Source organism: Chrysochloris asiatica, unplaced genomic scaffold (assembly GCF_000296735.1).
Source record: "Chrysochloris asiatica unplaced genomic scaffold, ChrAsi1.0 scaffold00051, whole genome shotgun sequence".
NCBI lineage: Eukaryota > Metazoa > Chordata > Mammalia > Afrosoricida > Chrysochloridae > Chrysochloris > Chrysochloris asiatica.
Window position 1 is genome coordinate 6,664,205 of NW_006408569.1, and position 14,749 is coordinate 6,678,953.

At 42.8% G+C, this 14,749-nt stretch overlaps 1 protein-coding gene across 1 annotated transcript in view; it reads left to right on the forward strand.

The window, feature by feature from the left end:
* The window catches only part of ZDHHC9 (zinc finger, DHHC-type containing 9), a 60,606-nt gene extending 56,966 nt beyond the window's left edge, over positions 1–3,640 (forward strand). Inside the window, exon 11 of the mRNA XM_006862834.1 lies at positions 2,091–3,640. Coding sequence (XP_006862896.1) covers positions 2,091–2,207 — 117 coding nt within the window. The 3' untranslated portion in view covers positions 2,208–3,640. The remainder of the gene's footprint in view (positions 1–2,090) is intronic.
* Positions 3,641–14,749: the final 11,109 nt, after the last annotated feature.

Below are 14,749 nucleotides of genomic sequence, written 5' to 3' on the forward strand. Positions count from 1 at the left end.
ATCACGGTCAACTCTACTTTGAGGAGGCAGCTCTTCCCCAGTCGCATTTTGAGTGCCTTCCAACCTGAGGGGCTCATTTTCTGCCACTATATCTGACAGTGTTTCTCTGCTATTCATAAGGTTTTCAGTGACTAAGTACTCGGAAGTAGTTCATCACTCCTTCTTCCTAGTTTGTCTTCATCTAGAAGCTCATCTGAAACCTGTCCACTGTGGGTGACCCTGCTGATATTTAAAATACCGGTGGCATAACTTCCAGAATCACAGCAACTCACAAGACACCACAGTAAGACAAACTGGCAGACAAGTGACAAATGATAGTAATTACTCACTATTAAATCAAAAGAATCCTATTCCCATCCTTCCCCATCCCCTTACACACCCGACCCAAGGGTCTGGTGTGAAAAGGGAAACTATTCAGTGGGCACTCGACCCTACCCCCCTTGCTCTGAAATTAAGCAAACTCTTGAAAATTTGTCTGCCAGCCACTTTGTGCCTTTATAGCCACCCACCAATTTTGGTAACCAATGGCTAAGTTGCCTGTCCCTATGAATCTTGTGTACTGAGGGGATAGATAAGTTTGATTCTTGATATGAAGACTCCTTCCCTCTCAGTTGGAATATTGAGCAACTGCATCCATAAGCAGAGTCCTGGTGTGGCACTGTGGGTTAATGCTCTGGACTGCGAAGTCGGTTTGAACCACAAGGTCAGTGGTTCAAGCTCACTAGTCACTCCTGGTCGCTATGAGTCGGAACTGACTCTGTGGAACTAACAACAACAACAAATCCGTAAGCAAAGGCCAAATTCATCAAATTGTAGCAATTTACAGTTCCTTCTTATATCAAACTTCTTTATCTTCTTGTAGTCGAGTTCTGAGCAGCAAGTCATCCCAGCTATGTCAAACATATAGTAAGTTTTGAAATTAGAAAGTGTTACTTCTCCAACTTTTTTTTCCCATAATTGTTTGAATATTCTGAGTCTTTTGGATTTCTGTATGAATTTGAAGACCAGTTTGTTAATTTCTGTAATGAAACCAGCTGGAATTTGGATGGGGATTGCATTGAATCTATAGATAAATTAAGTATTGCCATTTTAACAATATTAAGTCTTGTGATCGATCCATGAACACAGGATGATGTCTTTTCATTTACTTAGGTATTAATTCCTTTCAACAATGTTTCACAGTTTGCAGAGTAGAAATTGTGCACTTCTGTTGTTAAGTTTATTCCGAAGTATTTTATGCTGTTGATCCTAGTTAGATGACATTGCTTACCTAATTTCATTTTTAGATTGTTCGTTGGGAGTGTATAGAAATGTTAATCTTGTATCTTGCAGCCTTGCTGAGCTTGTTTATTAGTTCTAAAAGGGTTTTTTTTCGTAGTAAATTTGAACTTTCTTTCAAAATAGAATTGTACTTGTAAGGGAATGCTTTTGTAAGGTGAGTAATTCTTTAATCTGTCTTTTCTAAATTTTGAATTTTCTTTTTGAAGTAGAGCAAACCTATGTTTATATTTTATCGCCATCAGTTTTGAATATCACTTTTTTTGATGAGTTTGGTCTTAAATCCTAACAGTCTGTGTATGCCAGTGATTCTCAATTGAATGTGGGAAAGAGTGGTGTATTACAGAATCACTCAAGGGACATTGCAAACCACCTTTGACTATCTGACAATCGATTTCGACACACACTCTCTTCCTTTGTGTCGAATCACTATTCTAATGAGGTGTATGTATTGGGGGTCACAACAAGGTTGAGAACCATCGGATCAACGTTTGCTACACAAGTACAGTATCACATTCTGTTATAAAAGAGAATTTGTATAATGATTTCTGGCCCCTATTATTATTATCATGAGTAATAATGGAAATATCTATCCATAACAGATAGCTAAGAATGGAACTCAAATAAATTCCAGTGCATCCTGCTGAGAAGAGTGTGGTCTTGATTCTCAGTTTGGTGTTAGTGGCTACAAATCTGTAATATCAATATGAGCAATGGGTCCAGAGGAAGAGTGCGGTGTTTATGGATTATCTCCATTTGGGTTTGCAGGGATAGCTTTGTATTGAATTTGATTTCTTATCTATCTATATCAGGTCCCAACAGAACCCCTGAGCTCAAATGAAATGCCGGAGGAAACCAGCACCCCTGAAGAGATGCCACCTCCAGAACCCCCAGAGCCACCACAGGAGGTGACTGATGCTGAGAAGTAACCTGTCTGTGGAAGAGACTTTTGTTTGTGTTCAATTAGGGCTCTGAGAGTTGTAAGGGGAGAGATAAACCTGAGACAGAGAGCAAATACGCTCCCTTTTAATGTTTTTCTTTGGTCTTTATCCACCCAAATGCACACTGGCATTTTCTTGCTGCAAGTTTTTTTTTTTTTTTTTTCTGGACTGAAGACCGTAGCAGAAGATGTCAGTTACCTCTGATAACTGGACAAATGGGTCTCTTGGCCCTGGCACTGGTTTTCCATGGCCTCAGCCATGGAATGTCCTTGGACTTCTCTCTTTTCCTTCTCAATCTTAGCTCTCCTGCTTGGGGTCATCAGTCTACTTCTGGAGTTACAGATTCTTGAGGCTAAAATCCTTTCAAGCTGCTGCATGCCATGAGCCTCTAGCCAGGAAACCCTAACTGGGTTCTTGGGGTCTTCAGAATTGAAGAATATGGAGAGTGGGGTTGGAGGAGTCTTCCGGCTACTCAAGTGCCAACATTGCCAGCGAATCCTTCTAGGAATGGGGCAGGTACCTTCTACTTGTTGTATTTAATCACGTAGCGGCACCTTTGTGCCCCCTTCCACTCTTTAACACCCAAGCTCCTACTTTTTTCCAATTAGATATGTGTAAGTAGTTGTAGTAGAGATAATTTCCATTTCTTGTAGACTACCTGAGACATTTTATTTAATATCTGTGCCATTCTCAGTATGAATTTATGAGGTGCCAATGGCATAGTCCCTCACATTCTGTCTCATCTCTCCTCCTTTCTCATGAGCCCCTTTTAATTTTGTTTCCTTTGACTTCTTGCTCCCATTAGGAGCAATAATGGCAGTAATAAAAGTTTGCGCTTGGATGTTTCCTTTTCCTCAGAGGAAACCCAAGTGCTCACTTAAACACTACCCACTCAGACTCCCTGTGTGAGGCCTGCAGAGGCCCAGAATGCACTATGGGAAAAACAAGGCACAGAGAGGCTCTCCTCTCCTATCCTCCTATGCCCCTCAAAAAAGGTAAAAATTAAAAAAAATAAAATAAAAAGATAACCAGTACTTCCATTAAAGCCTAGGCTGAGTGAGGAGGGAATGCCCAGGACTGCAGCCCTCCCGGGTAACCCACTCCCAAGGCCTTGGCCCTTCTTGGCCTATGGTAACCACCCCGGGGTTCTTCAAGCCCCGTTCTTCCAGCACTTCCACCGGCAGAGTCCCAGAGCCACTTCACCCTGGGGGTGGGCTGTGGCCCCCATCAGGTCTGCTCAGGACCTGCTCTATTTCAGGGAAGAAGATGTATGTATTATACATGGCTATATTTCCTAGAGCACCTGTGTTTTTCTCTTTCTAAGCCAGGGTCCTGTCTGGATGACTTATGGGGAGGGTGGGGGGAGTGTAAACCAGAACTTTTAATCTATTTGAAGGCGATTAAACTGTGTCTAATGCAAACTGCTTGCCTCCTCCTTCCCCGTTCCTTTTCCAGAACCACCCTGGGGTGTGAGTGTGTTGGTGTGTGTAGTAGGGGTGGGGGTGGGCATTGAAAGGGGTTGATATTTACTAGTCATACTTCCATTTTCCAGGGAACCCTTCGTGTTGGCAAGAGAGCTTGCAAACTAACTCTCCATTGGTCTGTACTACATTTCTGGGCTGCCATTTACCTTTTAATGGACTATGAAGAAAGGGCTTTCAAGGCACTTGTTGTTGTTAAGTGCTGTTGAGTCGGTTTTGACCCATAGCAACCCTGTATAGGGTTTCCAAGGAGCAGCTGGTGAGCTTGCAATTCAAATGGCTTCGCAGTCTGGCACATTAACCCATATCGCCACACCAGGACTCCTTCAAGGCATGATGTAGTGTTAATACAGTGGGAGGGTGGGGCATTATATTCATCTACTGAGCACAAGTAGTTCTTGATTAGAATATTGGTTTTATGCAGACAAATGCTGTTCATTGCAAATGAAGTTTGGTTATTGAAGCAGGCTCACCAAGGCCTACCTTTGGACACAGTTTGTTAGTGATCTTTCACGAGTGATACTAAAGATTTCTGTGATCAAGGTTTCTTTGCATTCCCATCTGACTCTTTTCATTCACTCATCAGAATTCCTGCCATTTGATGGATCCCAGATTTTTCTTGAAGCAGGATTGGAACAGAGCAATCCTTCTCTCGTGGAGAAAGACACAGAGTCTCTGAGTTCCTTCAGTGTTCGGCTTTCTCATTCTTTTTCTCCCCTCTCAGTTTTACTCTCATGGAGTCTTGGTGTGGTGCTGTGAGTTAATGCGCCAGACTGCAAAGCCATTTGAGCTGCAAGGTTGGCAGTTCAAGCTCACCAGCTACTCCTTGGAAACCCTATACAGGGTCATTATGGGTCGGAATCGACTCGACGACACTAACAACAACAACAGGTTTATTTTCAGTTAAGATTTGACTCGTTCAAACTTAGGCCCAGCCTGAGGGGTTTGGAAGTTAACTAGTTTTTCCAAGTAACCTGCCACTCCTATGAACCCCTTGATCCAATCCTGACTCAGATCACCTTTTCTCCTGGGTTAGGCTGGATTGTTCTCCCTAGACTTACCTCAGTCACTCTCCTGTTGACCTCTGGTCAGTTAGAGCAGTTTTCCCATTCTGATGTAAAGGGCCAAAATGGAAATTTCTCTAAAAAGTGTGGAAGTATTATTACTAATTTCAGATGTTTCAAAATCCCTGAAAACTCTTTCTTTTCCTTTGTAAATCTTCTGTGTTTGAAATCCTGGCCAGAAGATCTGTCCCAATCATACCATGTGCCAGTTGGGACCGTCCCTGGTCTAAGTCCTAGTCAGAGAGGGGAGATTGAAGAATTGATCTTTCCCATGGGAATAGGCTGTCAATTGTTTGGTCTTTTCAATGGCTGACACCTTTTCCAACAACCCCCTTCCTCTCCATGCCTCAAGATTCCTGTGCCCCCCACTTCCCCAGGCCAGTATGGTTGGCAATGATCCAAAATCTTGGGGGGGAGGATGGAAATTGGCTATTTTGGGCCATTTCTTCATGTCCCTTGCCCTGACTGAGGTCATTGTCGTTTTCTTTGTTTGTCCCCCAATGGTAGAGGTGGTTCCTCATTCCATAGTAGCGAAATTCCATTCTTCCTGGCCTGACCTTCCTGCCTTTACCCCAATGGACCTTTTCATATTGACCTATTGAATCTCTTTACCTAGTTAAAGGATTTTGTTTTTAAAGCTATTTTCAAACTTATGTAGATCTTTGCCCCTTTGTATGAGCCTACAAATGTGTGTGAATGGGTCTACGTTGAGGATTTTTTTCACTCTCTGTTATTTCTTAATAAATAAATCTTTCTTTGACAAGGGGGAAGCCAATTATTGAAGGAGATATGAATGGTTCTAGCAATATAAGGATGTCTGTTTCTTTGTGCTTTTGTCTCATTTCTTTCCTTGGGCCTAGTGTGAGTGATGTACCCCTCCCCATATCTGTTGACCTCTTCCTTTGAGAACCTTCAATTTAGTGTGGGAGTGGTAGTGAGGGGGTTAGAGAGAGAGAGAGAGAGAGAGAGAGAGACCTGTCCTGTATCTGGTACCCCTGTGGGAGCACTTGGATTGGCTAAAGCGGTAACCTAGCAACCTAGCTCCCCTCCCTCGCCCTTTAGACTGGATGTGTTAGTCCTTTTCTTCTCAGTTCATTTTATACTCCTGAGACTGGGGCCAGACTGGGGAAAATCACCAAGGGATTATAGTAAATAGCTTTTTAAAAACGATAATTTGTTCTTATGCTTTGGTACAACTAAAGAAGAGAAGAGCAATATTTCTAATAATTTACAAAGTATTTTCATCTGTTTTGAGAAGACATTCTAGGACTCTCTTGTTCTTCTTAGGGGATAGATTTTAGAAAGAGTGTCAAAGGCTAAAACTGTGACTATCATTCTTTTCAGAAGGTGAAAGCCCAACTCACTAAAAAGAGGGCCATGGTGGATTTCATGTTTTGGATAGATATGAAAGGAAAATTGTTGTGGTTAAGTGCTATTGAGTCTGTTCCAAGTCATAGCAACTCTGTGTACAACAGAATGAAACACTGCCTGGTCCTGTAATAATAATCTCATAATCATTGCTGTGTTTAAGACCATTGTTGCAGCCACTCTGCCATTCCACCTCACTGAGGGTAATCTTCTTTTCCACTGACCCTTTATAGACTGGGAACTATAAATTTGCATCTATAAAAATACTTTAATGTCTTGGTGTGGTGCTGTAGGTCATCATTGCTAACCACAAAGTTGATGGTTCAAATCCCACCATCCACTCCGTGGAAACCCTATACAGGAGGGGTAGGGGACCTTTTTTCTGCCAAAATTTCTAACATCATTCATGGGCCATACAAAATGATCAACTTAAAAATTGGTCTGCTATATTTGATCAAACAATGAACTCACCCCTAATATGATGGCTGGAACTGCAGTTGCCTTGGCAGAGCCCACCCCTGCTATATACAGCTGACTCGATGGCACTAACAACAACAACAGAGGACATTAATAATGGTAGACAAACCTGGTGGTGCAAGTGGTTAATGTGCTGACCTGTTAACTAAAGGTTGGAGGTTGGAGTCTATCTAAATGTGCTTTGGAGAACAGTTCTACTCTGACACACATGGGGTCGCTATGATGCAGAATTGGCTCAGTAACATCTGGTTAATTATTTTACAAGTCATAAACATAAATATGCCTTTATAGTTTTAATGGTGGTGGCTGTGTGCCATGGAGTCGGTTCTGACTCATAGCGACCCTGTACAGGGTTTCCGAGGCTGTAAATCTTTATGGGAGCAGAACGCCTCATCTTTCTCCTGAGGAACAGCTGGTAGTTTCCAACTGCTGACCTTCCAGTTTGCAGCCTGATTTATAACAACTACGCTACCAGAGCTGAATTTCCAGGGATGTCACAACTGTGTAAATTGAGGAAAAATGGAGCTTTATTTTGTTCTGAACTTTGCCAAGTTCACAAGTTTTGGAAATCATGCCGTTGACAACAGGGCCATTCATGTGTATTTAAGCTGTCAATGCAACATACCTGTATTAGTCTTCATTTGTAGCTGTTGCACTCACAGTGATTCTCCACGTATGTGGAAACCTCTGACTACCTAGTGTTTGCCTCAGTATTTGCATATTGAGGAGCATATCATTGAATTATAAGTTATATAGATAAAGATTAGATTGTTGCTGTTCAGTTGGTTCTAAATCATGGAGGTCTTATATACCACAGAATGAAACCATGCCTGGTTCTGCATCGTCCTCGTGATTCCCGGCATGTGGCAGTCCATCTCACTAGATCGGCACCCTCAGTGGCTCTCTATTTTGCCACCTGTGAAGTCCTCCTCTGGTGATTGACCCCTCCTGATGATGTGTCTAAAGCAAGTGACTCAGACAAGGTTCCGCTGTGATCTGGAAGTTTTCCACTTGCTAATTTTCAGAAGTAGATCACTGGGCCCTTCTTGTCAGTCTTAGTCTGAAAGCTCCGCTGAAACCGATCCACCCTGGGTGACTCTGCTGGTATTTGAAGTATAGGTAACATAGCTTCCAACATCCTACAAGCCACCACATTATGACAGATGGGTGGTGGTGTGATTAAAGTACTTCCCTTTTATTTCTTCTTATATTATAGTTAGTACGTGATAGTTGTGTTAGTCTAGAAATACTGTATAAAAGCAGATTATATTAAATATGAAATTTATTTTAGGATGATAAAGGCTGAGGGCTAGGACTGATGGGATTGAGAATCACTAGACTAGCCCACCTCAGAGGTCCCTTTCTCACTTTAATTATTTGGGAAGCTTAGAGAGAAAATAAGCGTCTTATTCCTCTTAGACCTTTAATGTGCCTTTTTTAAAAAGTAGTACATGTTCATTGTTGAAAATGGGAAAGTACAAAGTAGAGTTTTTAAAATCACCCATAAACTCATCAGGAAGAGAATCACTGGTAGTGTTTTGATGTATTTCCAACGTGTCCTTCTTTGTTGTTTTTCTGTGCATATCTATTATTAAACATAACTGGAATCCAACTATAAATACAGTTTTTAAATATATATTTTATTGTGTTTTTGGCAGAAGTTTACATGGCAAATTAGGTTCCCAATTAGCAATTTCTACACAAATTGTTCAGTATATACCGGTTACATTTTTCACAACATCCAACGTTCTTACTGATATCATTCAGATTGTTCCATTTCCAGTACTCTAGTTTCCCTACCCACCTTCTTATCTTTGCTTTAGAGTAATTGTTGACCTTTGGTCTTATATGTTGTTGTTGTTAAGTGCTATCAAGTCAATTCTGACCCATAGCGACCCTGTATAGGGTTTCCGAGGAGCAGCTGGTGAGCTTGAACCGCCGACCTTGCAGTTCAAATGGCTTTGCAGTCTGGTGCATTAATCCACAGCACCACACCAGGACTCCTTGATGTTATATGGTGGTGGTTATGTGCTGTGGAGTCAGTTCCAACTCATAGCAACCCTGTACAGAGTTTCCGAGGCTGTAAATCTTTACAGGAGCAGAAATCCTCATCTTTCTCCTGCGGAACAGCTGGTAGTTTCAAATTGCTGACCTTACGGTTTGTAGCCCGATTCATAACCACTACGCTACCAGAGCTCCTTAGATGTTATATAGAGGTTTTTTGTTTTTTTTTTAAAGAATTGCAGAACTCACAGGTGATACTTTTTAAAAATTTTAAGTGCCATTCTGGTAATTAGGTAAAGGATGGATGACCTCAGGGGATAGTTTTGGTTCAAGGTTTCAGGTGTATTTCAGGGCAATAGGCTCAACCAGTCCAATAAGTTTGGACGTTTTAAGAATTTGAGTTCTCTTCCAATCAATATGGTTCAGTAATCCAGTTTTATTATTTTTTTTACTTAGCATTTTCCATATCATTTGAAAACTTTTTAATGACTCCATAATATGCATGTAGACATTTTCCCTGTTGTCAGACATTTAGGATTTACCAATTTTTCATTATGATAAATGATGCTGTGATGAACTTCCTTATCTATGGGCCAATCTGTGATCATTTCTATCAGATATATTCCTTGAAGTAAAATTGTCGAGTTAAAGGGAATGCTCTGTTAAAGGCTCTTGAAAAAATATGACCAGATTGGTTTGCAGAAAGACTAACCCAGTTTGCCCTGCCATTAGTGTATCAAAGGGCCCATTTCAACACATCTCATTTAAAAAATGTGGTCATTTGATTGTTTCAAAATGGTATCTCAGCGTTGTTTAATTTCTAGATTTTTGGTTAATAATAAGAGTAGACCTTTTCTGTACCTCCCCTCTGCCTTAGGTTTCTTGCCAGTTCCAGTCCTTAGTCTGTTTTTCTACTGGTACTGGACAGTTTTCTAATTGATAAGAGTTTAGAGCTCACATTCCACCATAAGGCAGGGAATGAGGGGGCCTTGATTTAAACGTGGTTTCACAACTCTTACTCGTTCTTCAACCCCTTCCCACTTCCCGCTGCCTTTTCTGCCAGCTCTGCTTGTCTTTGGCTATTTGGCCATGGCAGTTTGACTACAGGAGTTATAGCTTTGTGCCCAACTGGGAGACATGATGATTTGTTGTCATAAAATAAAGGCTCTACTAGTTTCAGAAGGTATGGGGGAAGGTAGAATCTCCACTGAGTAGTTTCCAACCTGTTTGGATGGGGCTGATGAAAGGAGATGGGGATAAGACTCTTGTGGTTCAGTAATGAATAATTGCTCTCAGGACTGATTGTGAGTGTTGCAAATGCAAAGGTAGACGTTTTGTAACAAAAGGAGGGGAGCGGTTGATCTTGCAGTCCAGGAGTGGAGGACCCTGGGACCATCAAGGAAGAAGAGCGGAATGCGGGACCCTATCCAGAGAAGCAGCGACTACGATGCCAGAGATGGAGAGAGAGACAATGACGTGGAGAGATGGAGCGGCTGGGGACCCTGGACTCAGGGAGGGAGAGGGGCTGTGTGCTGACAGCCAGGAGGCAGACTTGCAGGGTATACCCTTTGGTTGTTTAAATGGTTGTATATCCCTGAGTGCTTTGGTGTATATAAAAACAACAACAACAACAACAAAAACCCAGAGGGAAGGGAAGCAAATGCTGTTGAATAATGATGCATGGAGGGGTTTGTAATCATTGCAATGAAATGAAATATGGTAATATGAATGTAAAGTGGATGTTCTCCCATGAAAGCTATTACCCAATTCACAATAAAAACTTAAATATATATACATAGATATAGATATATAGATATAGGCTCTGATGCACAACATACTGCAATGAACATGTTGATTCTCTCTAGTAGACTAAGTATCAAGACTTACTCAAGGTCACACACAGAGTAAACCAACACCAGAACCCAGAGCTCCTAATCCCAGTCCAGAGATTTTTCCATAACCCACTGCTCCTGGGTCCAGTAGATGTGAACAGCTAAGGGAGTTTGAATAATCCCATCTGTCACTTGAACGAAATGAGCCTTTCATTGATTTAGTATTCAATAAATATTTGTTGAATACCGACCATGAGCTGGGATTAACTTTAAGAGAAATTATAGTTCGATCACGTTTTCTTGTAAATGGAGAAGTAACAGTGGTTTTTGGATTATTTGTCATTTGTGATTAATTTTATCAATGATCCCTCCCTATCAAACCTAGAGTTGAGTCAATATGGGGTGGTGATTAGGTTTTTGTTTTAACCTTAAATCTCGTCAATCTCTCTCCAGACTGAGCACTGAGAGTGGGGTTTCATTAGTACAGAAAGTCAGGAAGTTGCCTTACAGGTTCCCACAGTCAAGTTGGCGGTCCCTTTGTGAGGACCATTGCCCTAGGCTCTTTCTGAGCTATCCCTGGTAGGTCCCAGAGGCAATGGTATACAAATGCTATATTGGTAGCTATGGAGTTATAGGAAAACGTGAAGCCTACATATCAAATGCTATAGAATTCCCTTTATTTAGGGCCTTCCTGGAGGAGGAGTCTTGGCTGCAGTCTGGAGGGGAGGTAGTTCCTTCCCACTTGATTGTGTTGGTGGCTGTTGTGGTGTGAGGACATAAAGTCACCTCTATTGTGAAGGAGAGGTGTGAGAGCCACTTCTTTTCCCCAACTGGGAAACCCCAGACCTCATCCTGAATTTCCTGACTTGGATGGTTGGGTGGTATTCAACTGTACTGAGATTATGGTGATAAGCACCTTCCCCCACCCCCTTCTTTAGCTTTTATTATAATACCCTTGGTCTCTAATGACCCAGCTAAAGCCTCCAGCTTCTTTGGAAACCTTGAATGGGTGAGAGGTTGGAAGCTGACTCGCTCTGGGGGAGCTGATCAGAACCTACCTGGGATAATGTAAAGTGAGGTTGCCAGGGGAGAGGTCATTCTGCCGGGATGAGTCAAGAGTCCAAGCTGCCTCCGTTGGCAGAACAGGAAGAAGTGGTGGTGGTGCCTATGTGCTCAGAGTGACCCTCTATAAGGGTTCCAGGGCTGTAAATGTTTATGGGAGCAGAGAGCTTTGTCTTTTCTCCTGCAGAGTGCCTGATAGATTCCAACTACTGACCTTTTGGTTAGCCGCCCAATGCGTTTAACTCACTACACCACCAGAGAGGGGCCTCAAAATCTGAACTGGGGCGCTGGCTTGGCTCTCACTCACTTGAATGGAGTCTTTTGTTTCTTTCCCTCACAAGTTCTTGAAAATCCAAGGGAGTTGCCGAAAATTCGTCTAATGCCCTGGACTGGTCTTCTTCCACTGAACTGAGCAGAGCAGGGCTGCCCCGGGCTCCTCACATGGGCTTTCCCTCTGCCCCTGCCTTTCTGGGGACCAGAGCTGGTACCTTCTCCCCTGAATTCCAAAATTTTGTCGGGGCTTGGATATGAGTTTGTCTCTGGGCTGTGCCAGGTCCGTGAATGTCAGTCAGTCTGCAGATAAACACATAGTGGCATGTCCTTCGTGATCAATCTGGTACTCAATACCCTTGTTAAGTGCCCTCAAGTAACTTCTCTGTACAGGGTTTCTTAGGATCAGCTGGTGGGTTTGAACTGCCAGCCTTGTGGTTCGAAATCCAATGCTGATCCTACAGCGCCACACCAGGAGTCCACTCAGTGTAGCCCTATAGGGCAGCAGAGAACTGCTGTTTAGGGTTTCCATGGTTATTCATCTGTACGGATCTTTATCCTGAGGAGCGACTGATGGGTTCACGAGGGCTCCTTAACAACCCCAAGTGGTAGGTATTGTTGTTGTTAAGTGCCCTCGAGTCGGTTCCGACCCATAGCGACCCTGAACAGGGTTTCCGAGGCTGTAAATCTTTACGGGAGCAGAAAGCCTCATCTTCCTCCCGAGGAGCAGCTGGTAGTTTCGAACAGCTGACCTTGCAGTTCTCAGCTCGATTTGTAACCACTACGCTACCAGAGCTCCCTTGTTGTTGTCAAGTGCCATCGAGTCGATTCCGACCCATAACGACCCTGTATAGGGTTTCCAAGGAGCAATTAGTGAGCTTGAACCGCCGACCTTGCAGTTCAAAGGGTTTTGGAGTCTGGCGCCTTAACCCACAGCGCCACAAGTAGATCATTATTTGTGCTTTGCAGAACAGAAATGTGTATGTATGCAATTTACCTGAAATCATGTCATCAGTAAGGGGTGGAGCCAGGATTTGTGAACATGTTAGTTGAACTCCAAAGCCCTTGCTCTTAGCCACCACACTAAGGGTCATTGGTGAGAAGGGTCTTGAGGGGAATTAAATGGATGTAATAGGGTGATGTAAATTTAGAGGACTGGACATAGTAATTCACTCAATATTTGTTATGTGGGGGAGGGGGGCACACTGTTAAATACTTTACATACATGATTTCATTAAATCTTCAAAACAATCCCATGGGGTTGGTTTGGTTATCTCCACTTTATTCATGTGGAAACTGAGACTCAGGGAGGCTACGTGGCTTGCCCCAGGTGATCCAGCTAGTGTGTGGCAGAACCGAGACTTGAACTCAGATCTGCCTTAGAGTAGCTTCCCATGCCCTGGAGGGGCCCCAGGCAGAGTAAAAGTTCCTCACTTTCCTCTTAGACTAGCTCATCCCCTCTTATTTCCTTGCCCCAGGGGAGCTAGAGGCTCACTCTCTGGCATTCCGGGCTGAGGGTGGGAGAGGGGTCTCTAGCTGTGAAGGCGCAGTCTCTTGGACCTCAGACCTTGCTTGGCTGGGCTCAAGGTGCCACTTGGCATGTTCTGGAAGCCACTGGGGCTGGACACGAGCAGCTCTGGGCCCTACAGACCTATAGGGGCAATGATAGGGGCATTGCGTTTCTTACCCCTCAGGCCTGTCCTGTGATTTACAATCATTGTTGCCTCTTCTTACAGTCCCTTCTAGAACTCGTTAAGTTTTGCATTTATTCCACAGCCCCCAAACCTAAGATACTTTTTACCTTCAGGGCAGGGGAGGTTTCCTGAACATCTTGTCTTCCATTACCCCTCTTTCTCTAATATTTTCCTTTCCTCTGCATAGAGCTAATAGGTAAGCATTAACGAACCTGCTGCTGTCAAGTCAATTTCTACTCCTAGTGACCGTGTAAGGCAGAGCAGAATGCCCCATGGGGTTTCCAAGGTTGTAATCCTCCTTCTGGAAGCAGATGGCCACAGCTGTCTCCTGCCAAGCGAGTATTGAATTGAAACTGTTGACCTTTCAGCTAGCAGGCCGGTGCCTAGCCACTGCACCTCCAGGGCTCCTTGTTAGGCAGTACTCAGGGGTGTAAAATGGTATAGGAACCTCCTCTGGCGTGTGTGGGTTTTAAGCGCCTTGGGCATTATCCCCCTCCACACCATCTTTCCAGAAACCCCTGCCAAAAGCTATCCATCAGGATAATGGCTTCCCCGCTACCCCAGATCATTGGCCAGCATCTTGAGCCCTGTGTTCTTTGTTGTTTTCTTTATTGAAAAATTGAAATACAGTTTCTTTTTTATAAATGTAAAAGTAATAATGCTTTAAAAATCCAATAAAACAAAAATACAGAAAATAAACATGTCTCTCTCACTTCCCCTAGCCCTCCCCACTCCCCTCCCCAAATCACCGCTGTTAACCCTTCAGTACACACTCTCCCAGTCTTTTCTCTGTGGGTGTGGTTTTTGTTGTTGTTGTTGTTTTACCTTAAATAAAAATGGAGTCACCTTATAACTCATATTTCAATATTTGCTTTTCCCCTAGCATGAAATTATTTACAAGTATGTTTGTACAGTATGTGTATAATCTTCACATGCAAAACGAAGGAATAAAAAAAAAAAAATCATGAAGATTTTCCCCATGTCATTAAGTCTTTGTCGACCTCATTTTTAATGGCTGCATGGTATTATTGTATGAATGAACTCTAATGTGTTTAATGCCCCATTTATGTTGTTTCCAAGTATGGACAAAGCTGTTGTAAATATTTTTGCCCATTTCTCTTTGTACCCTTGCTTGATTATTTCTGTAGGCCAACTCCTAGAAGGAGAATGGCAGAGCCATAGACTGTCAACATTACAGAGTTAGATTATGCCTTTAGAAGATTGCAGGATGAGGTCTTTTGAGAAGCCATTTCGTATAGAGCTTAATGAACTTGACTC